The sequence below is a fragment of the Lampetra fluviatilis genome, chromosome 76, assembly GCF_964198595.1.
Source record: "Lampetra fluviatilis chromosome 76, kcLamFluv1.1, whole genome shotgun sequence".
Lineage (NCBI taxonomy): Eukaryota > Metazoa > Chordata > Hyperoartia > Petromyzontiformes > Petromyzontidae > Lampetra > Lampetra fluviatilis.
The window spans coordinates 2104815-2130696 of record NC_136350.1 but is presented as its reverse complement, the minus strand read 5'-3'; the positions used below and the strand labels follow the sequence as shown (position 1 = coordinate 2130696).

Here is a 25882-nt window from a genome sequence, read left to right as displayed (position 1 = left end):
TCGTCATCAGGTGAAAAAAGAAGGGGAAAGCTGCTGAGGCAGGCTGTTTATAAAGGTTTTAGAGATGGGTGGGGCAGCTAATTTTAATGTAGGAGAGGTCTCCGTAACCGGCAGTAGGTATACCCCAATCAAAGAGCTTCAGAGGAGCATTTGCATATCTGCAATCATCACCAAACATCCCTATCACCTTCCACGTCACACAACACCTCAGAGCAGTCCCTCATCATGGAATCTACCACAAATATAAATTACAACAGCCGCTTTTAAAATCCAAGAACATTTAACATCTTATTTAACAATTAAAAAGTAAATATTCTACATCAAACATATGCCTACAATATCTGTAGTGCCTCCTAAATGTGCTACATTCCATAATAATACAGGTAGGAACAACAGGTTCCACACTGCCCACCAAGGATTATTTGTCTGTCGTGCATAAAGATATGGGGGGGGGGGGGGGGTTAGGGGAGGTGCCTAAGGGAGGATGGTCAGGGGAGGGGCCTAAGGAAGGGGGGGGGGGGGTCAGAAGAACCTCAGGATGTGGAGGGGGGGTCAGGGGAGGGGCCTAAGGGAGGGGGGTCAGGGGAAGGGCCTAAGGATATGGGGGGGGGGGGGGTGGTCAGGGGAGGGGCCTAAGGGAAGGGGGGTCAGGGGAGGGGCGTAAGGATATGGGGGTGGTCAGGGGAGGGGCCTAAGGATAAAAGGGGGTGGTCAGGGGAGGGGCTTAAAGGAGGGGGGTCAGCAGAGGGGCCTGAGGGAGGGGGGTCAGGGGAGGGGCCTAAGGGAGGGGGGGGTCAAGGGAGGGCCCTGTGGAAGGGAGGGGGGGGGGTAAGGGGAGGGGCCTAAGCAAGGGGGAGGGTCCGATAGTTAAGAGGGCTGGCTACCTGGTTGGCTGCCTGGCTACCTCAAGTCAAGTTATCTTTATACAGGTAGGAACAACAGGTTCCACACTGCCCACCAGGGATTATTTGTCTGTCTGTCGTGCAAATTTGTCTGTCGTGCACGAATGCGCTGTCCAACCAAGGTCCTACATGCCCACTCCAAAGGAACGTGTTTTTGCATTAATTAAATACGTACTTGTATTATTAATAAAGCAATAATACGTTACATTATAGTAACATGTAAATTAGGGATATTTAACTGATAATAACCATGAAAGCTTTCTTTTTTAATTAAGACTGGAACCTCTGCCAAAACACCTATTCTGCTCACCCCATTAACTCAATATGAGGCTAAATCTGTATGCCGGCCATTTTGTGCATTTGTAGCGTCATTGACAAAGCATTGTATATAGCGTCATTGTTAGGCAGGGACACAAGGTTCTCCCAGCCCCAAGAGAGGGGTTGGGGGATATTCCAGAGCCCCCGAGAGAGTTCCAGAAGGAGGGCGTGACCAGGGGCGGAGAGACCCTGGCACGAGTATAATAGCCGGACCTCTGGACGAGTCCGGCAGTATTCATCAAGCTGAAGACCAGCTACGCTAGGACCCTGGGAACCCCCAGACCCGACGTCCTTCTAAGGGCCAGTACCGAGTGGACCAGTGGTCGGGACCCATGGACCTTGGCTGGGTCGGGTCAGATAGCCTCCCCTGAGGTCCCATAGCCAGAGGGTTGAGAGTACTAGCCCCAGTCATAAGACACGCTAGCCCGGAGGCTATACCTCCAAAGGTATCGGGTAGAGGGGCCGCTACCCCTCTGTGTTAGGGACCCGTATATCACGCAGTTGTATTAAAAAACGTGTTGCCTCAAGCGATCTGTCTCAAGTTTTCTTAGACCCACTACATTTGGTGTCACAAGTGGAGTATGAAGACACGACGGAGATTTCACACCAGGAGCCCGGACGGGGATGAAGATGACCAGGCACCCACGGGATCGGCAACCCTGGCTGGGGAGGGAGAAGCTGATGGCCGGGCAGCTGCCCGCCCCGCCACCCGCCATCTCACCGCCGTCAAGAAGCTCACTGCGGGAGGCGCATTGCCGCCTCGCGGAGCTGCTCCACACCGTTGCCTCCATCCTTGGCGACATCCACCGCGAGGAGGCTGCAGCAGGGGTGGAGGATGCGGCACGGCGAGCAACGGATTCCCGCGCCATTGCGCCTATGACTTCCGTCAGACATGAAGTGCATCCTGGGGCGCACGTCACGTCCGGTCCCGGCGGGAGACAACCAGATGGCGCCGCGTCATCGGCGGGGCGACGGACTCTGGAAGAGGACATCTTGCCTGCCATCAGCAATGCCATTCCAACCAAGAGCGAAGCTACGACGTTGCCCGGGGGACGCTTGCCGCCCTTCCACCAGAGACTGCCGGCGCTAAAATAATTTTCGGATGCGGGTGGCGACTGGGCGGCTTTCCAGCGCCGTTTCCTGTCCCACTGGGAGATGGCTGGCTGGATGGAGGCAGAGGCGCTCCGCGCTCTCCCGGCTGCGTTGGATGACGACGCCCTCCCTGCCCTCATCACAATTCCCCAACTGGACCGGTCCACGCTGCAGCAAGCACTTCGACATATGCAGGTGATTTATGGACCGCCGTCAGACTCCCGCCACCGCTTCGCCAACCGGAGGAGGGGTGAGTCTGAGACTCCATTGGCCTTCCGTAGCGCGCTGCTGGCCCTGGCCAGGGCCGCATTTCCTCGTATGGATCACGAGGCCATTGACGCGCTCGTATTGGAGGGAGTTGCTCATCGTCATGCCCGCGGTGGACGACGACAATTTCTGCTCCCTGCGTGCCACAAAATGCATCCAGGCGCATCTGCTGCTCCAGCGGGAAAGCAGCCTCGCCGCCTGCACCCCTCCAGCCGACTCCAGCAGCTCCGGGGAGGAGCCGCTGCACAACCGGGCCTTCGCGGCAACTTCAGCGAGGGGTTGGAGGTCCGACGACTGCCGGCCTCGGCGGGATTCCCGCCAGCAGGGACGGACGACTCCACGGCTGGATGGGCCGTCCATCACATGCTACAATTGTGGTCTACGGGGGCACGTGTCGTCCGGCTGCCGGGCCCCTCGACGCCGCATTCCCGGACCGTGATCCTCAGCACCGCGCTTGCCCTCGGCTCCACAACGGACTCAGGCAAGTCACAGAACCTCACACTCTCGGCCCCCACTCGCTACCCGCACATATCATTACACTTCACGCGATCGCCATGCGTCAGTCGGGAGTCGGGAGATTGTAAATACGATTGGGCGCTCGGACCGGGTCAGTGGTCCGAGTTGGCCCATAGAGTTGTTGCCGTAGCTGCAGGTTCCTCCGCCATTGGTTGACATAGGCGCATCGGCAACCATCATCTCGGACCTTATTTATAACATACTACCCAGTAACTGCTGTTCCTTGCGGCCCGTTGATGTACCGTGTTTTGTCGCAAATGGGGGTTCATTAGGCATAATTGGCAGGATCGACGCCCAGATACGTATTGGCGATGTCAAATTGAATGGTTCTATTCTGGTTTCTTCGACCCTCGCCGTTCCGTGTTTGCTAGGGACGGACTTCTTGGGCAAGATGCCTATTAAAATCTTAATCAACCAGGGTTGCATCGAACTGCCCTTCGTCCAACGCAAGGCCTTCTTGCCATCACCCTCTCAGTTGCGTACAGCCTGTGCTACCGTCCAGGCGTTGGCGTCGCGCACTGTACGTATTCCGCCCAGGTCTCAGATGTTGGTTCCCCTTCATCTTCGGAAACCCCTTGAGTCGGACGCAATCATAGCGGGGGGTTTTTTGGGGCCTTTGAATACGGCAGTACACGGGTTGGACCTAGCCGGTGCGCAGACACTCGTTTCGGGTGATAGAGAACCCTTCATCCAGGTCCTGAATGCGGGGTTACGAACTATGGTTATCCCTCAGAGTACTGTGCTCGCTCATGTGGCACCGGCACTCCTGGGGGATTCGGTGGTGGGCCACGTAGGGGATGTGCCTACATTCAAATCGCATTCGGACATCGACTCCCTTTGCTCGGCTAGTGCAAACCTGACAGACTCCCAGCGGGGTAAATTGCGTGCTTTGTTGCGTGATTTTTCGGATGTCTTTAGCAAAAGTTAATTTGACATCGGATGTATCAATTTACTTAGCCACCACATCGATACAGGAGACACTGCCCTAATCCGGCAAAATCCATTCTGCCTCAGTCCCTTGCAAAAAGAGCATGTCAGAGTGGCCAGAAATGACATGCTGGCAGCGGATATAATTTCCCCATCCACCAGCCCATGGGGGGCACCGATCTGCCTCGTTAAAAAAATAACAGTAGCCTTCGATTTTGTGTAGATTTCAGGCGGCTAAACAAAATCTCTGTGGCCGACGCATATCCACTCCCCCAGATGGACGAGTCGCTTCATGCCCTGGGAGGTGCGCGATATTTTTCGACACTGGACCTCTTGTCAGGGTTTTGCCAATTGCCCCTTGATGAGGCGTCCAAGCCTAAGACGGCTTTCCGCACACCGCAGGGCCTCTTTGAATTTAACCGGCTACCTATGGGTCTTCACTCGGCCCCAGCGACGTTCCAGCGCCTAATGGAGCTGGTCCTCGCCTGGGCTCCAGTGGGATTCCTGCCTGATTTATCTAGACGATGTTATCGTCTTTAGCCGTACTTTCGATGAGCATCTCAATGCGGACGGCACATCTCAAATTCAAACCGCAGAAATGCCATCTCCGGCGTGACTCCGTCCATTATCGTGGCCACATTGTTAGCCAGTCTGGTATTGCCACGGACCCCTAAAAACTAGTTGCATCCACTCATGGCCGACCCCCACTTTGGTCGGGGATGTGCAGAGCTTTATTGGCTTTGCCTCTTACTATCGGCGTTCCGTGGCAGGATTCACGTCCATAGAGAAGCCCCTCCATGCACTGACAGCAAAGGGAGCAAAATTTCATTGGGAGATGGAACAAGCTGCATTTGACGCTCTTTGTGATGGCCTTGTCAATGCCCCTCGTTTGTGCTACCCAAATTTTTCTGTGCCATTCGTCCTGGACACGGACGCCAGCAACAACGGCATAGGAGGGGTATTGTCCCAGGTCGTTGACGGCGTGGAGCATGTGGTCGCCTATGGCAGCAGCATGTTGTCCCTCGCAGAGCAATGCTATTGTTACCTGTCGTGAACTCCTGCCCATAGTCTTTTTTGTTCAGCAGTAAAGGCCATATCTGTACGGCAGGTACTTCACCGTGCATTCCAACCACGCGGCGCTCCAATATGCGTTGCGGGTTGATCAACCATCAGGTCACTTATCCTGCTGGCTCGAGGTCCAGGAATATTCGTTCATGGTTATCTATCGTAAGCGTGTCCAACACGGCAACGCTGATGCTTTGTTACGACTGCCTAACTCTGGGAGATGCGTGTGCTTCATGGGATCGAGCCACTGCAAGTAACCCATTGACGGTTTGCCTCCATCCATCGCTGCGGCAGCCGAGTCCGGGGTGGGTTCCCCTAAGGTGTTCAACGCGCCCGTCATGCAGAATGCGCTGGTAGGCCTGAGTTTGGACGATTAGGGACGTCTCCAGGTGGAAGACGCTTCCATCCTTAAATTGTGCCGTCGCGCCGGCAGATAACACGAGGATAGAGGTCATGAGGGCCCGGTTTCATTCACCATTCGGGATGGCCTCCTCATGAGATGGGACGGTTGCGCACGGAAGTACAAATTGGTGGTACCCACTTCACTACGGGGTAAGGCTGTGTGGGCTGCTCATGAGCGCCTCATGCATTGGGCATACACAAGTCCATTGCCACGCTCCAGCTGGACTTCTTCTGGCCGGGAATGGCAAGGGATGTAGCCGACTTGCTCCAGGGCTGCACCCAGTGTGCGCTCGCCGGAAACCTCCCTCTAGACCAGGGGTGGGGAACGTCCGGCCTGCGGGCCGTATAACAGGCTAATCTTTAAGTTGATACCTTTGTATGGCCCGCGAATTATGTTGTTAATGTCCAAATGGCCCTTGGCAGAAAATAGGTTCCCCACCCCTGCTCTAGACCGTCCTGTCCGCCTATACAATCCATTCGTGTGTCTCGCGTAAATGAACTTGTTGCACTGGGCAACTTGGGGCCCTTTCCCGCCACTCCCCGGGGTAATAAGTACCTGTTGGTTGGGGTGGAATACTTCACTCGTTGGCCTATGGCCTGGCCACTCCCCAACCAATCGGCAGCAGCCATCATGGAGGCCTTTCTCTAGGGCTATGTCCTGGATAAGGGTGCTCCCGAACGGCTGCTGACCGATCAAGGGAATAATTTCTCGTCGACCTTGTTGCGGGACGTATGCAACCTGCTGGGCACACATAAAATTCGTACCTCGCTATATCACCCACAAACTGAAGGTTGAGCAGCTACACAGAACACTTACCTTTATGTTGAGCCACCAGGTGTGCGAGTCACAGATCGATTGGGACCTACATATCCCCGGAGTTCTGGCCGCGTACAGGATGGCACCTCATGCGGCCACGGGATTTCACCATTTTACTTAATGTATGGCAGGGAAGTCAACCCCGCTGTGGACGTCCAATTGCGCGCCAAGCAGCCCGCCGGGCCTAAATCTAAGATCGCCGACCACATTCGATCAAATGTTCGAAGGTTGGTTGAGGCGCGGGAAGTCGCTAAACATAACTCGGAGGCTTGCCAACTGGCTAACAAACGCCTGCAAGGCCTTCGCGTATCCAGTCATAAATGGGCTGGGGGAGACATGGCTTGGCTCCATTGCCCCCAGGTGCCATTGGCGACATCGCCAAAATTGCTAAAACCTTGGAGGAGTCCGGTGGAAATCGTCTGGGTTGTCCGGCCAGTGTCAAGGTCCAGCATGGTAAAAGGTGTTGGTATGTCTACCCGTCGCGTCTCAAATCCTTCTTCTCTCCTCACACTCCACCTACACTACACAGGGGCCAAGAGCGTGATGTGTCTGACAAGCCGAGTCATGCGTGCACGGAGCCTAACCCCCAGCCCAGCCATGTCATTACACCCTCAGACGCCGCAGGAGTAACGTCGCCACGGCGGACCATGCCTGCCGCTCCTGATGGCATCAGTCAGATGCTCGGGTCTCTGCGGACCCGCCACCTCGACCCTCCGCCCCCACGGATGGGCCAGCTATGAGAACTCGCTCAAAATCTAAAACTTTTTCATAATCCCACCACATTCTCATGGTCTCCGCACCGCTCACTTACCTTCTGCCTGGTTGGTCGTCGCTCGGTGCTTGTCCTTGCCTCGTCATGCCAACGGTCGACCTCGTTCTCATCGATTGCGTTATAGGGATGCGAGGGGGCGTGCGATAATATGTATGTGTATATAGTGTAACATTTGTACAGGTGGGTTGGGGTATGTATGTGGGGCCATTCGTGCGGTTTTTGTTCTTGTTTAATGAGGCACACGTACTCGTTTTTGATTTGTTCATGGGTTTTATTTTTATTTTTACACCTACGAGGGGGGGGGGGGGATGTAGCGTCATTGACAAGCATGATATATGGCGGCATTATATATACTCACCTGTAGTAGCAGACATGTGTCCATAGGGGGCGGTAACTCAGGATGGGTAGGATGAGCCAGGCCATTGCGACACTAGGTTCTCCCAGCCCCAAGAGAGGGGTTGGGGGATATTCCAGAGCCCCTATAGAGAGTTCCAGAAGGAGGGCGTGGCCAAGGGCGGAGAGACCCTGGCACAAGTATAAAAGCCGGACCCTCTGGACGAGTCCGACAGTCTTCGTCAAGCTGAAGAAAGACCAGCTATACTCTTTGGTTCTTTCGGTAAAGTCACATAGATGAAAAAAAACATGAAAATAACTAGATTAAATCCCAACGTTTCGTGATTTTACCGAAAGAATCAAAGAGTATGGATTCTTGCAGTCACGAAAACTTCAAATTTAGAAAGACCAGCTAGGCTCGGACCCTGGGAACCCCCCGGGACCCGACGTCCTTCTAAAGGCCGGGACCGAGTGGGCCAATGGCCGGGACCAGTGGACCTTGGCTGGGTCGGGTCAGATAGCCTCCCCTGAGGTCCCCATAGCCGGAGGGTTGAGTACTAGCCCCAGTGATAGGACACACTCGCCCGGAAGCTATACCTCCCCAGGTAGAGGGGCCACTACCCCTCTGTGTTAGGGACCCGTGTATCACGCAGATGTATTAAATAAACGTATTGCCTCAAGCGACCTGTCTCCAGTCTTCGTGGACACACTACACATTTAAATGCACAACAATAATACTAAATGTAAGAAATTCTCACAACTTCTATTTTCATCACCAAAGCATTCTAATTGTCTTCCTATCATGCTATATCTATGCATTCGAGTTGGTTATCAAAATAAGCAAGTTTTTAACACCTGTGAATATAATACACATCTGCCTGCCCACCGTACCTTTGTTCATTATTGACAACTTGCAGCTCAGCACACGGCAGATGCCTGCGCAGCACGACTCACGACCTCCTCTTGATACCAATATCCAGGATGGTCATGTCTATGCACCGCTTCTCGGGGGCAGCTCCAATAGTCTGGAACGCTATCCCTCTGCACATTCGCAGCATCACCTCAATCGCCTCCTTCAAGAGACACTTAAATACTCACCTCTATAACCATGCTTTCGAGCGACTCTGAGCTTGGCTCCACGCCTCTGAGTTGCGGCCGTTATGTCCGCAAATTTGCGCGCGTTATAAATTGCATTATTATTAATAAATAAAAACTATCACCACAAGGGCGACGACATGCTCTATTATGAAAGCCCGGCATTCTGTTTGCCAACTAAATTATAAGCGCCTTTCAGAAGGCCTGAATCAAAAAGTTATAGAAAGTGGGCTCCCGCCCCCACCCTAAGTTTTGGGGGAAAAAGGTTGATACAACCGGTTTACAAAATTTGTTGACACACCCTCCCCCCCAAATGTTTGTAGGCGTATGTGCCCCGACCCAAATGTTTGTAGGCGTATGTGCCCCCCCCCCCCACTTCGCACATGAAGAGGTGCCAGTGCGCACGTCACAGAAATTTTATCGGCCCTGGCAGGGTCCCGTCGAGTTGTGGAAATTTGTATGGACCAGAGTATGAGGATTCGGTTGGGTCGCCGATGGTGGCATGTTCACAAGTCGGGGTTAAAGAAATATGTCGTGCCTTATGATGCGTCATCTCCCATCCTGGAACGGCCTGTATTGGATGTGTCCGACGAGCGTACTGTGCGGCGATGGGAGAACGCACCTCAGCAGTCTACTCCCCGTGTGTCTGCAGGATCGCCATTTTTGAGTCAGGAGACACCCCGGGACACACGCGACCACGTTGGGGTCTCATCGAGGAATGGCCGGTGTAACGAAGATGGGCGCACGTTTCGGTCAGGACGCTGCCCCGCACTCACGGACAGAGATGCCCTGCCCCCTGTTCAGTCGAGCCGGGGCGATGGACCGGCCGCAGGATCCCGCTCAAGAAGATTGACTTTTTCATAAAATTTGGGAGACATGGACTTTGGGGGGATCACGTGCATTGTTGGGTTGTGTGTTGCCGCGTGGCGCGTTGTGTTTCGCCGGGACGGCTAACTTTTTCAACGGGGGGGGGGGGGGGGGGGGGTGATGTAGGACTTGAAATATCACGCGCCACGCGTTCTGTTGCTATGCAAGCGAGCAGCGTACAGTGGGGGGCATCTGAGGGCACGGTTGTTGTTGTCGTGGCATTAAGCGGGGGGTCGTTAAGAGACGCGACAGGTGTTAGGCGTAACCGAGGACGCAGGCCGGTGATTGGTCAGGAGGGTGAGTGGCTAATGACCAGGCGCCGGCCTGGTGGCAATAACATGGTCACGTGAGGCTGGGGGCCTGGGGGCGAGTAGCAAAGCGGGGGATGGAGAAATTGATTGGGACTGATTGGTGCGGGGATATAGGGCACAGCGTAACGGAGAGACGGGAGTCTTGGTTGGGATTGGAGCTGGAGCGGTTGGTGCCAGGGAGAGAGACGGAGCAGCAGTGAGCAGGGATAGGTACGATAAGGATAGAGAGAACACAGTGTACGGTAGAGTAGATAGAGAGAACACAGTGTACGGTTAGCAGTGGATAGAGAGAACACAGTGTACGGTAGCAGTGGATAGAGAGAACGCAGTGTACGGTAGTAGTGGATAGAGAGGATACAGTGTACGGTAGAAACGGGGAGAAATGGAGTGTTGTTAATGGCGAGTTGTGCATCGGAGCGAACGGAGAGACACGGAGCGATGATGAGGAGGTGTGAACTCTACGCGTGAATAAACGAGACGAGAAAGAAAACGCGAGTACGAGTCGTACATATATAGATATCCATTTTTGCGCCCAACCCAATAAAATACCAAAGTCTATTTTTATACTTTTTGCATTGTGTACAGTCTGGAACCTACCCACATGCCAAATTTCATGTTTGTTGCATGTTGGGAAGTATGCTAAACATGTCGAACAGATACACATTCACAAATGTCCCTTTTATATATAAATTAAAATTAGCTTTAATATCAACGTCTTTATTGTGAATATCTTCACCACCAATAACTCAATCAATGGTCAAACATTTACTAGTCCATGGCTTTCGATTAACATTGAACTAATATTAATTTAAGTTATATTTGATTTTCTATTTAAATAATGTAATCTCATCAGTCCACCTCAAATCTGAAATGGGGGTGCTCCCTGTATTTTGAATAGTTTACACAGTTGGGCGTGGCATTTCTCTGAACATTACCTACACGTATAAAAAAACACCAGCACCTAGCTCTACGTGGCAATTACAGCAACATTGCAGAGTGCACAATTACACGTGCGATTCATCACAGGTAAACTCACACCAGCTACAGCAACTGCATGGCGCACAACACGCCTCACTGCAAGTGGCATGCAGCGTCAAGATGCAGAACTTTACTCTCATTAGACACCTTTGGACTGAAACTCGCGACTGAGTGCAATGATACATTGCGTGCGATTCGCCACATGAAAAGCCTAAGCCGGCTTCTTACGCTATGCACTGTACACAATATACATCACCATACACACACATTTCACCACACCACAAAATTTACCACATACTATTATTCACTATGCACTGCTGTTGCCAATAAATTGCAACTTGAGTCACTACCTATGAGATCTTCACTGAAAACTGCTCTAGAGGAGTTGTACACCCCTAGCTGCCAGTGCTATTCAGTGGCCTAAAATAAAATGTTTCGCTCTGGATGATCGCTGCAAAGTATGACCTGTGTTTTGATTTAGTGTGATCTTAAAGGTGCATTGAAAAATTATAATACTCCTGCTGTTGTGGAGTGACTCATGCAGCCAGCTATGGCTGCAGGGTTTTTGGTAGTACACGTTGTTTATGTCATTTATTGTGAAAATTTCGTCACAGTCACTATGATCACTGTTTCATTGCGTTCATGGCTTTATTTTGGTGATTTCGAAAAGTTTATTGGTTTAGCCATGTTTGTTTGTTGTAGTACGGAGTAAGACTGGTGGCCTTAATCTAAGTTGTCTTGTGGTTGTTTTTGGTTGTTTGACTTGCATCGCACTGGGATTTTGCACACAGCGTTGGTGTACGGTGTTTTTTCTACAATATTTTGCTGTCTTTTCTTGGATTTTCTGTTTGCACTTAGTCACATATTCACTTTAAGATGTTTTCTTGTTCATGTTTTTGTTTGTTGCGGTTGCACCCGATTCAAGAGCCGAATGGCTCACAGGGCTATACCTAATGAACTTGAACTTGACACTACACTGCACTATAAACCGCAACTACACTATGCAAGGTGCGTGCATAGCCATCAGGTGGGATGTACAGTAGACTTGCAGACCTCTGCTGTTACCATAAAAACAAGTTACATCAGGCAAAGACCAAGTAAATGAAACCCAAAGGGATTAAAGGCAAAACAAGTTTAGAAAGTAGGCCTGACATTAAATTGTTTTGATATCATGAACACATATTTAGTGTATAAATCCGAATGTAATGATTACAAAAATGCTCACCTTTTCGTTAATTAAAGGGCATTTAAAAAGCAATCATAAAAGCAGATTGGGAGCATGCAGAAAAGCACGGCGACACCTGACAGCCACTTTAATAGTGTAATGTGAGGATATATCAATGATTGGCTCTGCCGGTCCTGGTCCATAGCCAATGGGGGGAAGCCTAGGGGCGTGGCCCTGACGTAATGGGAAGGTGACAGCTGTAAGTAGAGGAAAGGTTCTGCTGGCTTTAGCCACAGCCAATGGGGAGACGAGTCAGGGGCGTGGTCCAGGGAGCCTACGATGGAGTCTGGAAGATTCCAGAGGCTAACCAGGATTGGTGGAAAGGTACCACGTGACCCGGGTATTAAATAGGAGTGGAGACGAACAACACGTGGTCAGAACTTGAACGGAGGGAGAGGCCACGCGAGAGGGGATTCAGGCTGCCACGTGGCTGCGCGCGTCTCTCTCTCTCTATCCCTCTCACACTGTCTGCCAGCAACGTGAAGGAGTGTTGTAAAGAAAGACAAATGAAGACCGGATTCCAGAAGTCGCTTCCACGACCTTTATTACAATAGTAATGCCGAACATTTCTAAATTCATACTTATTCATTTAATACGTAACTATCAACATACATTCCTAATCCGTGTTTTATAAGGCAGCAATCATGCTTTGCATATCGACTAATTCACGTCAACACTCAATCACTTTATCTGTACAGAAAGCTCATCTCTGCTTGGATGACACTTAAACCCCGATGCATTCTTTAAAAGACAGAAGCCTGTGAATAAGGCGAATGCTATTTAAGATCGTCTCAAAGTCCATCTTCCAAGGTGCCATTTCACACGTGCTGGTCCCTCCTACTCAGCTTTATCCAAAAACTCCACCCACACTTCCACATCCACAAACTGCTGGTGATTGCCTCGCTCTCCCTCAGAATCGGAATGCTCCTCCTGCTTCACGCTGCCTCCATCCACTTGCAGATTGGGTCCTGGAGTCGAATCTTGATCTTCACATTTCACCGTCACTTCTTCACATTTAACTTTTTCACATTTCACTGTCACTCCTGGCCGTGTTGCCAAGTTGGAATTTTCTTCTGATTCTCGTTTCATGAGAGATGGGCTCATTGCAGCATGTTGACTTTCACAAGTCGATTTCACTTTCTCCTTGTGTATCTTCTTATGCCTCTTTAGGTCTCCTAATATTATAAACTCCTTCCCACAGACAGTGCACTTGAAAGGATTCTCACCTGAATGTGTTCTCTTATGTTTCATAAGAGATTTTGAATGAGCTAATTCCTTCCCACACACCAGGCACTTGCAGGACTTATGAACTTGGTGTGTTCTATTATGTTTCTTAAGATTTTCTGGCTCTGCAAATGCCTTACGACATACACTGCACTTGAAGGGCTTCTCGCCTGTGTGTGTACTTTGATGAATATGAAGAGTTTCTGAACGAGCAAATGCCTTCCCACACACAGTACACTTGAAGGGTTTCTCGCCCGTGTGTGTTCTATTATGTTTCTGAAGATATGCTGACTCTGCAAATGCCTTACCACATACACTGCAATTGAAGGGCTTCTCGCCTGTGTGTGCTCTCTGATGAACTTGTAGAGTTTTTGATTGAGCAAATGGCTTCCCACACACAGTGCACTTGAAGGGCTTCTCACCAGTGTGTATTTTCTGATGAATTTGAAGACTTAATGGTTGAGCAAATGCCTTCCCACACACAGTGCACTTGAAGGGCTTCTCACCGGTGTGTGTTCTCTGATGAATTTGAAAAGTTTTTGAATGAGCAAATGACTTCCCACACACAGTGCACTTAAAGGGCTTCTCACCGGTGTGTGTTCTCTGATGAATATGAAGAGTTAATGGTTGAGCAAATGCCTTCCCACACACAGTGCACTTGAACGGCTTCTCACCGGTGTGTGTTCTCTGATGAATATGAAGAGTTTCTGAACGAGCAAATGTCTTGCAACACACAGTGCACTTGAAGGGCTTCTCGCCCGTGTGTGTTCTATCATGTTTCTTAAGATATGCTGACTCTGCAAATGCCTTACAACATACACTGCACTTGAAGGGCTTCTCGCCTGTGTGTGCTCTCTGATGAATTTGAAGAGTTTTTGATTGAGCAAATGACTTCCCACACACAGTGCATTTGAAGGGCTTCTCGCCAGTGTGTTTTCTCTGATGTCTCTTCAAGTTACCCATCTCATCTGTGCTGTATGGACATTGGATGCATTGGTGCCTTTTACTTCCAGCCTTTGCCGAGCTTCTCTTCTCCATGCGATTGATTCTGCAAAAACATACATATTACACACAATATACAGGCAGACCTCGCTTAGTGCGACCCTTAGAGTGCCGATTTGTTACAGCGCTCTTTGTCCTGGATATTTTTGTTCGTATTTTTTTTTTTACTTTACAAAGTGCTCACGAGTGAGAACACGCAGCAGCGCTAGCCAAGCAAACGTACACGGCCCCATTGTTCGCTCGGCCAATAACAGCAATGCATGCTATAAGCCAACCAGACCCCACTCCCCGCGAGTTAATGATCACAATTCGTGGGCATGATTATATTTAAAAAATATAACTCGTTTAGCCAGTTGAGAACTCACACGACCAGGCTAGAGTCTCAGGCTCCAACTAAAAAAACCTCGCCACACAAATGTAGATTGAGGGTTTCACTAAGATCAGGGAGGTCCTGAAGCCTTTCTCTGAGAATGACCCGGACTGGAAGCGCAGCAGCTCCTTCAACCTTGTCTCCCTCCCCTACCTTGTAGGATGAGTAAAGTAGAATGAACTCGTAAGTATAGTACATAATACTGATGTTATAAATAATTTTTATTAACTAATGTTTAACATCTGCCATTCATATTAGCGCTATTACCAATACCCCAATGAAACCCTGATATTATTCATACTAAAGATATAACATTGTCAGGAACGCATCCCTATGTAGTATACAATGGGTTTATGATGACCCCTTGTAGCGCTGATCGATTGGCGCTCATTTCTCCAGGAAAAACACATCTGGAGGAGCGCTAGGCGAGCTTTGGGTGTAAAGGGAAAGCGCACCCACACCGACTGTAAAAGCAACTGGTCAGTCTGCCTCATCTCTCAGTGACACGGCAGGTTTTGCCTATGCACGGTTCAAGCAGGCTCTACCCAACTGCCGTGCAAATGTCACCAATCCAGCATTCCAGGTTCACCACTCTGGTCAAATGAAGCGGTCAACCTGATTAGTAAGACACAGTTGATAGATTCAATTAAGTCGTCCTGAAAACTCACCTCTTTAAACGTTGTCTTTTTGTGTGTGGGCGAGTGTGTGGGTGGGCGAGTGTGTCACAGGTGTTGGGTAACTTCAATGCCCGAGTTGGTCATGATGCTGGCACTTGGTCTGAAGGCATGGGCCAGATAAGTTCAATAACGGCAGGAGGCTGCTAGATTTTTGTGCAGCCCATGGGCTTGTAATTACCAACACGCTGTTTAGGCATCGGCGCATCCACACCACATCATGGATGCATGCCAGGTCCAAGCAAGAACATCTGCTGGACTACAGTGACGGAGCAGCGGATGCGGGCCCATGTCCTTGACACCAGGACCTAACCGTGGAGCTGATCTGCCCACTGACCAGCGACTTGTCATCTGTAAGATGCGCCTGCCATTCTTCCACTCCAGTGGTGGGTGTACACCCAGGACCCAATCAAACCCTTAGTGGCATGGTCTCAGCTAGCTGATGAAAGTTGCAAGCGAGAATTTCATCATCGCTTGCGGCTGGGGTTGGCGTCGTCGCCCACTCCTGCTGATGTCGCGGCGAGGTTTAAGATCGTGGCTCATGCAGCTGCAATGGCTGCTTTGGGTACACGGTCCAGACCTCCCCAGAGACCATGGCTGACAGGAGGTGTTCAAGCTCGCTGAGAAAAAGCTACACAGGCCCACTTTCATCGGCTACAGCATACCACGTCGGAGAATGAGGAGGCTTACCGCAACCTTCGATCGGAGGTTCGGAGAGCCGTGAGACGCTGCAAGGATGGGTGTGGTCGCGGGTTGCTGAGATCACAAATCGCTATTTAACTCCATAAAAAAAGTTACCTGCAGCACCACACCTATAACCATCATTAGGAGAAAGAATGGTGATCCAATCTCCGACCCCGAAGAACAGGATTTCAGATTTTCTGAGCATTTCTGTGAGGTCCTGGGGGAGGGGAAATCCCTCACCCAGGATAATAACGTGGTACAAAGTGGGGATGACCCTGCTGAGGCTGCGGTGCTTCAAATATTGGAGAAGGAAGTCACCCCCTGTGAGTGGCTGGCTGAGGTGCCATCTGTTGAGGAAGTACTGAAGGTGATCCAGAGTCTGAGACCAGGAAAGGCACCGGGCAGAGATGATCTCCCAAGCAAAATGCTGAGGGAGGGTGGCGTTTGTGCACAAACTGCCCTACATGACATCATAACAATAGTCTGGACCACTGGACGGGTTCCGCAGGACTAGAAGGATGCTCTGGTGGTCCCCCTCTTTAAAAAGGACCGCACAGAATGTAACAACTACAGGGGCATCTCACTCCTCAGTGTGCCAGGAAAGGTCCTGGCAAGGATTATTCAACATCGCCTTGCTAGGCATGCTGAGAGGCTTGCGAAGCCCCAATGCAGTTTCAGAAAAGGGCGGTCCTGCACAGATGCCATGTCTGTCTGCTACAGCAGAGGTGTAGGGAATCCCAACAAGACCTACATCTCTGCTTTATTTACCTGGTCAAGGCCTATGATACCATCAGTAGGCCTGGGCTCTGGGTTGTTCTTCGTGCTTTCGAAGTCCCTGACCCTCTGCTCAATATCATTAAGGACCTTCATGATGGTTAGAGGGCCCGGGTAAAATTACGTGGCCGGGAGTCGGAGTTATTCCCTGTACACCTTGGGGTGTGACAGGGATGTCCTCTGGCTCCCACATTATTTAACATCTATTTTGACCACATAGTTCGTGAAGCCTTCAATAGATGTCCCGGAAGAATTTCCATTTGGTACAGATACAATGGGAGGCTGATCGATGCCCGGGTGCGGTCAAGGGATGGCTCCCTATTGCTCAACCATGTTATGTATGCCGATGATTTAGTAATTGCTGCTCACTCAGAGGAGTTGGAGGCACTGCTGCTGAACCTGGAGCTTGCCACCAAGAGGTGGGGTCCTTACCATCAGCCCCACCAAAACTAAGCACCGGCCTGGGTATTTTGTACCATTGGACACTCCACCCCCACAACTATCCAGGCTGGATTGTGAGAGTTCACAAATCCTTGAATAATGTGGACAAAGTCCCATCGGTGAGCTCCTCCAGCAGGCAAGGCTGCGTTGGCTGGGTCATGTAGCCCGCATGCGCAGCCACCGCATGCCTAAACAGCTTTTGTTCGGGTGGATCGAGGGGGCTAAACGGACACGGCACGGGCTAGAGAAGAGATAGAGTGATGTGGTACAGGAGGATGTGGAGCTGAGTGGACTTGCCGATGACTGGTACCAGTGGTGTCAAGATCGGCCTCTGTGGAGGAGACTCGTGAAGGACGCTACTGGGCAGTTGGAGGCAGTCGCCCAACAACGGAGGGCGGAGGAGCGACGCTCACAACAACGAGCGGTGCGCCGGGTGACTAAAGCACAGCAAGTTGACACAGTAGGGGGCACATGTGGTGCATCAGCCAGTCGTCTCAGTCAGTCGAACCGTGGCACCTGCGTCTGCCCCGTGACCTCCTGCCAGCGGGCGTTCGACACTTCACGTGGCCTCAAGGTGCACATGGCCTGGCACAAGCGTTGTGGTGACGTCACTGCCACTTAGTGGCGAATGGCGGTTGTTGTTGTGGGTGGGCGAGTGTGTGGGCAGTAATATAGCGGTTAACGCACTGTGCTACGGACCTGGTGACCGGGTTAAATTTGCCCTCAAAGCCAACACCGTGACAAATACCTGAACTAGTCCTAGGCCTCCCCTAGGTCAATTTGGCCTCAAATGAGTACCTGGTGCGGTGTGTAAACAATACTAAACATCGCCACTCGGGAGACAAAGGCAGTCCGGGCGTGGTGCTGGTCACCCACCACTTCGTGTGCCGTGCCGGCCTTCGTAGATGCTCGCTGACAGTGGGTGAGTGTGTAAGTGTATGGGTGGGAGCGTGTGGGTGAGCGTGTTGGTGGGCGAGTGTAAATGTGTAATGCTTTGATGTCTCATTCAGACTAAAAGTAAACGTCTGGGCTGGTATCGTCCGAATATTCCAGTGCTGAAACGCGGCCTGCCGATTACTCAATCGGAAATACGCGAATGCAAAACAAAACTCGACGATCCTGAACTAGAGTATGGAGGCTCTGAGAGGTGAAGTAGTCAGCCAGGTGAAGTCACATTAAACTTAAGAGAATCAAAGCAAAGTCAGTCAGGCAAGGGCAGGAGGCAAGGCCTGCATGCTCGGCCCCACGTAGTAACGTTCCAACCTGGACATCGATTCCAAACTTGCCGCTACTCAATTGCTATGCAACGAGAGAGAGAGGGAAGAAGCGAGGCTGTACATGGGTAAACAACAACAACCAACATCACGATGTGAACTTTTCACCTCCGATCCGAGAGAGTTGCGCGCACAGAAGCAGCTACTGGAAATCTCGTGACGTCACACGGAAGCACGCAGCGGGAGAGATGACATGACGTCACTAGCACTCACACCGCCACAAGTGACCGCTGATGTGTATGAATACATTTTTATTTAAAGCTTTCGTTACTGCAGGGATTCATATTCTTGGTTCTTTCGGTAAAGTCACGTAGAAGGGAAATAATAAAATAATAAAAATATAAAACAAAAATTATCACGACGTTTCGACTGCAACACAAGGAATCAATCAATCATAGCAATTGAGTATGATAATTGCTTGTGTTGCAGTCGAAACGTCGTGATAATTTTTATTGTTTTATATTTGTATTATTATTTTATTATATCCCTTCTACGTGACTTTACCGAAAGAACCAAGAAAAATGTGTATGAATAAGTTATGTTAACGAGGTGTGCCCATATATGGAGTGATTGGGCGTGGCCGCTGAACCGTACGTAATGAACCCGCAACATAATTAATGCGTAAATTATATTAATGAGCCGCCAGTGATATTTGTTTTACTGGGATGGAAATCGGAGGCGACGAAGCAGACTCAACGTCACGTCTGCTTGGTCAGACGGGGAGTTTCCTTGATGACATGACGTCACTATCGGGGTACACCTCCCCCTGGGGCTCTCGCGCCGAAGACGGCACGCGGAGGGGTGACGTCAGAGGCGGCGAGTTGTGGTGATGAGGGGAGCGGTGGTCCAGCGGTTAGCACTGCGCTACGAACCCGGTTTCCCGAGTTCGATTCCCGCTCAAGGCCGACACCGGCGACGATTATCTAAAGCGGTCTCGGGCCTCCCCTAAGGTCGACTCAGCCTCAAATGAGTACCCGGTGCGATGTGCAAATATCGCCACTGGGGAGACAAAGACGGCCGGGCGTGGTGCTGGCCACCCACTCGTGTGCCGTGCCGGCTTTCATAGGCGCCTCCCAACAGTACATGCCCCAACAGTCTGTTATTGCTATCGGGGGGAAATCTTAATCTTTGGCTTTGTGTACAAAATAGTATCTAGATGTGTTCTTAGGGGCCGTCCATAAAGACGTCACGCGATTTTGGCCGATTTTTGACCCCCCCTCCCCCCCTTCGTCACACGGCGTCACAAAAAGTTAGACCCCCCTCAAACATGACGTCACGAAGCTCTGCCCCCCCCCCCAAACCAAATTTACATTTTGAAAATAAGACATGCTTTAAATCACTTTAAACTAAAACTATTGTCATTGTAGTACGTATTTAATGTGGCGCTGCACTCTGATGTAGGAGAAAACATTTATTAAAAAGTAGGCGTTGGAAAGCTGAAATTTAGCATGAAATTCACTTGAAAATATTCAACGTTTAAAACTGCAGATGTTCAGAATATTATCGTGAAATTCTCTGATAAAAGTATTAAAAGTAATTATAACTATAAAAAAATACTTGATACTTTGTAGTAGAACGAAGCAAAATCTAGAGTACAATTAGAACAATCACATATTCATTCCACAGAATGAAAAGCCCTGGTACAATCATTAGAATCAAAATGTTAAGTAACAATCATTCAAAAAATTAACAAAATGTATGCTTCTCCATTCTCGCATGGAGAAGCAAAATGTTCCTTCATGGAATAAATAAGAGGTAACCTTAGAAAATTTTAATAATCAAATAGTAAATAATGAAATATTAAATAAATGTGTGTTGTTATAACAATTCCATTTCATTAAAATATATTTAAAGTTGCGAATTTTGATGTGACGTCACAATTCTCAACCCCCCCCCTCCCCCCCACATCTACACTAATATCTGACCCCCCTCCCCCCCCTAGACGCGTGACGTCATTTATGGACGGCCCCTTAGTGTCCGTTAAATAAAGTGTTATTTATTGTTTAACGTATTTCTTAGCAGCCTGTTTGGCACGCGTAATGTTTTCCACTCGTATGCGTTTGAATCAACATATGCGTCTGTGTACAGTATTTGTATTACAGGGAATCCCCGATATACGTCGGGGTTTGGGACCGAGACTTTGCGACTTATAACGAAACAATGTACAGCGGGGAATTTTCCCCCATAGGAATACATAGAAATGGGGGTGGGGGATATGGACCGGAAGAGTTTGAACATTGCCTATGCGACGCAAAGCTGGGAAGTTTATCCTATTAAAAAAACAATGAATTTAGGTAGGGATAGCGACCGCAACTTAGGGAAATATTGTGCTTCATAACCAGCAACCAAAAAACGTACTTAACATATACATAAAACCAGGTACTGTGCAACACAATGCACACATAACCACTTGAGTTCAAGAACCTTTAAACAGCATTCATACGTATCACTTTATTGAAAACAATTTTATGACAATTTCAAATAAGCACGGTACACTTTAACATGTTTTCCTTTATTTTATATATAGAAAACGTATTTGTGACCTCAAACAGAAAAAAAACATTTCGCGTAAAAAATATTTTACCTTGACGCGTAATTTTTATGATCTCACCTTGAGGAGTGGATGAGTTGTAGTAAATGTCGATTTAAAGCTTTCGTGACTGCAAGGATTCATCTTATTGGTTCTTTCGGTAAAGTCACGTAGAAGGGAAATAATAAAATAATAAAAATAAAACATAATAAAACAATTCTCACGACGTTTCGGCCACAACGCAAGTAGCCGTCCTCAGGTGAAAACCAGGTCTGTCGAAGAGACCTGGTTTGCGGTGTGGCCGAAACGTCGTGAGAATTATTTTATTATGTTTTATTATTTTATTACTTCCCTTCTACGTGACTTTACCGAAAGAACCAAGAAGATTGTAGTAAATGGTTGCGGCGATATTTTGCGATAAAATCCACACCGATTACAATAAGCAGCCAGTACACGAAAGAGACAGTGGAAATTAGAAGATGGTGGCGCATGAGTGAGTTGTAGAAAACACCTACACCACCTCCCACCCCCTCCAGAGTTGAGCTCAGTTGAGCCGAGCTGAGCCGAGTCGAATATTGTAATAAATAAACTTCTTTACAAAAGTTTTTTTTTTCAAAAAACGTTTATATTTTAAAATGTACTGAAAATTGAAAAATAAAAAAAATTCAGCCGTCACCAGCTGATCAGAATATTTTTCGACATTTGGAACTAAAACATAAAACCGTGGGGCGCTCCTTTAATATTTGTATGCATAATGAGTTGCTTTAAAAAATGTTAGTTTCATAAAAGTTGATTTGTGTGATACAATGTATGTAAAAATTATTGTCAATCACTAGTAGTAGAAGGGAAATCTTGATTTGAAGCTTTCGTGACTGCAGGAATCAATACTCTTTGGTTCTGTCGGTAAAGTTACGTAGGTATAAAATAAAATAAATCACGTTTCGATCGCAACACAAGCGGTCGTCCTCAGGCGGAATAAATATAATCCAGCAGTGGAACTGCTGAACCAGTGAGAGCAGTTACAACAAGATTATATATGTGGCGATGGGCAAGCAAGCGGGGTCTGAGCTGGAAAGGAATTCCATCCACGGACGTAAGCACGTCAGTTATGTTAATGAGGGATTAGGGAGAGGGATTAGGGAAGGAGATTAGCATTAATGAGCTTCTGTTGCCGCATAAGAGTATCATGCCCGCATATGCGCACAACAGCAGTGCTAGTGAGAGATTAGCACCATGAGAGTGCAATCCAAAGGACGTGAACATGAGAGTGAAATTCAAAGAGCATGTGAGCCTGAGAGGTGCATTCCAAAATACGTGAGCATAAGTGTGCAATCCAAAGGACATGTGAGCATTTGAGTGCAATTCAAAGGACATGTGATAGATCTAAGAGGGAGGTATAAAGAGAGAGAGAGACACAGAGAGTCGGAAACAACAGCTGGCATAGGCAGGTAGGATGGAAACATCACAGCCCGTTAAGACTTCACTTGGTTAATAACATCCTTCCAGTTTGTACCTATCTTCTCGGTTGAAGTTGTGTCTGTGTTTATATATCTGGATGGCTTCATGAACAAATCTCTGAAGGTAGCCGGTAGGTTTAAAGAGTACCTCCGTCTTGGAAAAATCAATTTCGTGGTCGACCACAGCGTTAAAACAATGATCAGCAACGGCAGAGGAATTAGTCCTGCCGTGTTTCAGATATGCCGAAACGTGTCGTTTCGTTTCCCCAATGTAACTGCTGCCACAACCACAACTCAGTTTGTAGACACCAGGGTATTGCATGTCAGGAATCACATGCTTTACAGATGGGATTAAATCACGGATGTTGTGTACTGTGCTGAAATACACCTGGATCTTGTGTTTGTTTAAGATTTTGGAAATCTTTTTGGTAACCCCTGCTATGTATGGTAAAGTGATGCTTTTGGTTGGATCTTCAGGTTGTCTCTCATCAAAACACTACACCATAAGGCCCGTTGCATCTCCGACCAGCACCACCTAACTAGTGAGTTGGAGCACGTACACCAAGCCCTCAGGATGAACAGATACTGGGACCGTACAATCCGCAAAGCTGCCTCCCCTAGCCTGGCATAAGTGTCGTGGTAACATCACCGCCACTTAGTGGCGAATGGAGGTTGTTTTTGTTGCTTCTGGTGTATGAACAAGACTAGGGGTGTATGATCCTGGTTAAGGTATCGCAACTCAAGAAAATAGAGGTTTACGCCCCTTCATCACGTATATATTACAGTGTCTGGAGTCTTGCCTCTCTGGTGATTTAGTTCATGACCAAGTCACCAATGGAGCTGAGTGGACTTGCCAATGACTGGTTCCAGAGGTGTCAAAATGGGCTCCTATGGAGGAGGTTCATGAAGGAGGCTCCTTGACACTTAAAAGGCAGTCACCCTCCAGCAACAAAGGGCAGAGAAGCAACGCTCACAATAACGAGCGGAGAGCAGGACAGACAAAACGCAGCAATGTGGCACAGTGGGGAGCACAAGTGGTGAGTCTGCCAGTCATCTCAGTCAATCCATGGCACCTGGGTGTTCCGTGATATGCCAGAGGGCCTTTGACATTTCACATGGCCTTAAAAGTACACCTAGCATGTACATAAACTGGAGAAATGCCATGTGTAGCCGGCCCACCCTGTCCTCCCGTGAATCGTAACGAGGGGATAAGTCGGCCAAATAAACAACAATAAAGCTCAGAGAGGATAAGCAGATACTCTGCATTGTTTTCTGTCCGCCTGAGAAGTGGGTGACTCCACTACAGATGGGCACCAGAGGTTTGTGAAACGGAAATGCTTCATTTCAAAGTGTTCTCCCGAGGAGCATTTGCATTTCTGCAATCTTGACCAAACATATCCCTATCACCTTCCACGTCACACAAAACCTCAGAGAAGTCCCTCAGCACGGAATCTATAGGAAATATAAATAATAACAGCCGCTTTTCAAATCCAAGAACATTTAACATCTTATTTAACCGTAAAAATGTAAATATTACACATCAAAAATATGCCTAAAATATCTGTAGTGCCTCCTAAATGTGCTACAATTCCATAATAATATTGCATTAATGAAACAATACGCACTTAAATAATTAATAATAAAGCAATAATACGTTAAATTATAGTGAAATGTAAATTTGGAAAAATTAAATGACAATAACCATGAAAGCTTTCTTTGGGAATTAGTGTAATAAAGGACTCTCTCTCAGGTGTTGATCTTCGTTGTCCTTTATTGAGTTCGTAGAATCTCGTTACCACGGCGTCCTCGCTCAGGCCCGCGTCCCTCCCGACGATCTCTCCACAGCCCCTCGGCTGCGCCGATATGCAGTCTCCCTGCTGCTCTACCTTGCAGCCACACCGCTGCTCCGATATGCAGTCTCCCTGCTGCTCCGATATGCAGTCTCCCTGCTGCTCAGATATGCAGTCTCTCTGCTGCTCCACCTTGCAGCCACACCGCTGCTCCGCTCTCTAGCTTTACTGCTGTCCCGTATACAGCTAGCTTCCCACAGCCGTTAGCTCTCTGCGTCTGACACCGATGGCTGACGGTGTCGACGTCTCCCACCGCGTGGCGACCGCGCCACTCTCTCCGTCCTGCCCAGCGTGGCCTCCTCCTGTTTCACTCCGTCTCAACTCCCCCTTCCCCTTCCGGTTCTCCCCCTAAATCCTCTCTCCCACGTGACCCTAACTCCACCCACTCCCCACGTGACCCAGACTCCGCCTCCCCTCAATCCTTGCTCGCATTACATTAGGACTGGAACCTCTGCCAAAACTCCTATCTGCTCGCCCCCATTAACTCAATGTAAGGCTAAATCCGTATGCCGGCCATTTTGTGCATTTCAAATGCATTTCAAATGCACAATAATAATACTAAATGTAATAAGCTATCACAAAACAACTTGTGGTTTCATCACCAAAACATTATAATTGTCTTCTTATAATATATATTAATTCGAGTTGGTTATCAAAATAAGTAAGTTATTAAAACCTGTGAATATAATAAAAAAAAACTATCACCACAAGGGCGACAACATCCTCTATTATAAAAGCCCGGCATTCCGTTTGCCAACTAAATTATGAGCACCTTTCAGAAGGTCTGAATAAAAAAGCTATAGAAAGTGGACCCCCACCCCCAGTTGTGGGGAAAAAAGGTTGATACAACAGGTTTACAAAAATTGTCGACACACCCTCCCCCCCTCCCCAAAATGTTTGTAGGCGTATGTATCCCCCCCCCCCCCACAATTCGCGCATGAAGAACACACAAGTGTTGCCATCACAACGACCCTTCTATTTGAGGAAAGAAACAGGTGGACTTCTCCACAAATATGGCTGTCGCCTAATGAAGCTAGTTGTAATTGCTGGCAAATCATTGTACTCAGATAGTAAATGTTGTGGTTTAAAGCTTTCGTGACTGCAGGGATTCATCTTCTGGTTCTTTCGGTAAAGTCACGTAGAAGGGAAGTAATAAAATAATAAAAATAAAACATAATAAAACAATTCTCACGACGTTTCGGCCACAATGCAAGTATCCGTCCTCAGGTGAAAACCAGGTCTGTCGAGGCGACAGCGTCTGAATGAAACAGCACACGTGCTTGGAGCATGTATATAAGCTGGGTTGGAAGGGGGGGGGGGGGGAAATGGTATAGAGTCTTCATGAGGGAATTTCCCTGTCCCCAGACGACCTGCTTGTCAGTTTTGATGTGGTTTCCTTATTCACCAAAGTTACTGTACCTGACACCATCGCAATCATTGAATACCATAGAGCCCAATGCATATCCGACCAGGAACACATTGCCAGTGAACTCAAACACGTACGCCAAGCTCTTAAGGCTAATGGTTACTCCGACTACACAATCCGCAAAGCCATCACTCCAACCATCAAGAAGGATCCTGTTGAGGAGCCTTTCAAGACCATCACCTTACCCTACATTGCTGGGGTCACAAAAAAGATCTCCAAAATCCTGATAAAATACAAGATCTAGGTCCGATTCAACACAGTACATTAAATCCGTGATCTGGTCCCGTCT

General features: G+C 48.7%; 1 protein-coding gene across 1 annotated transcript; it reads right to left on the bottom strand.

Moving 5' to 3' along the window:
• Window positions 1–12421: 12421 nt before the first annotated feature.
• On the bottom strand, window positions 12422–18486 carry LOC144953451 (uncharacterized). Its single transcript, XM_078884033.1, has 2 exons — window positions 18439–18486; window positions 12422–14159 (listed from the first exon to the last, which is right to left on the bottom strand). Exon 2 carries the CDS (start codon window positions 14147–14149, stop codon window positions 12725–12727), a length of 1425 nt encoding a protein of 474 aa, XP_078740159.1. The 5' UTR covers window positions 14150–14159; window positions 18439–18486; the 3' UTR covers window positions 12422–12724.
• Window positions 18487–25882: the final 7396 nt, after the last annotated feature.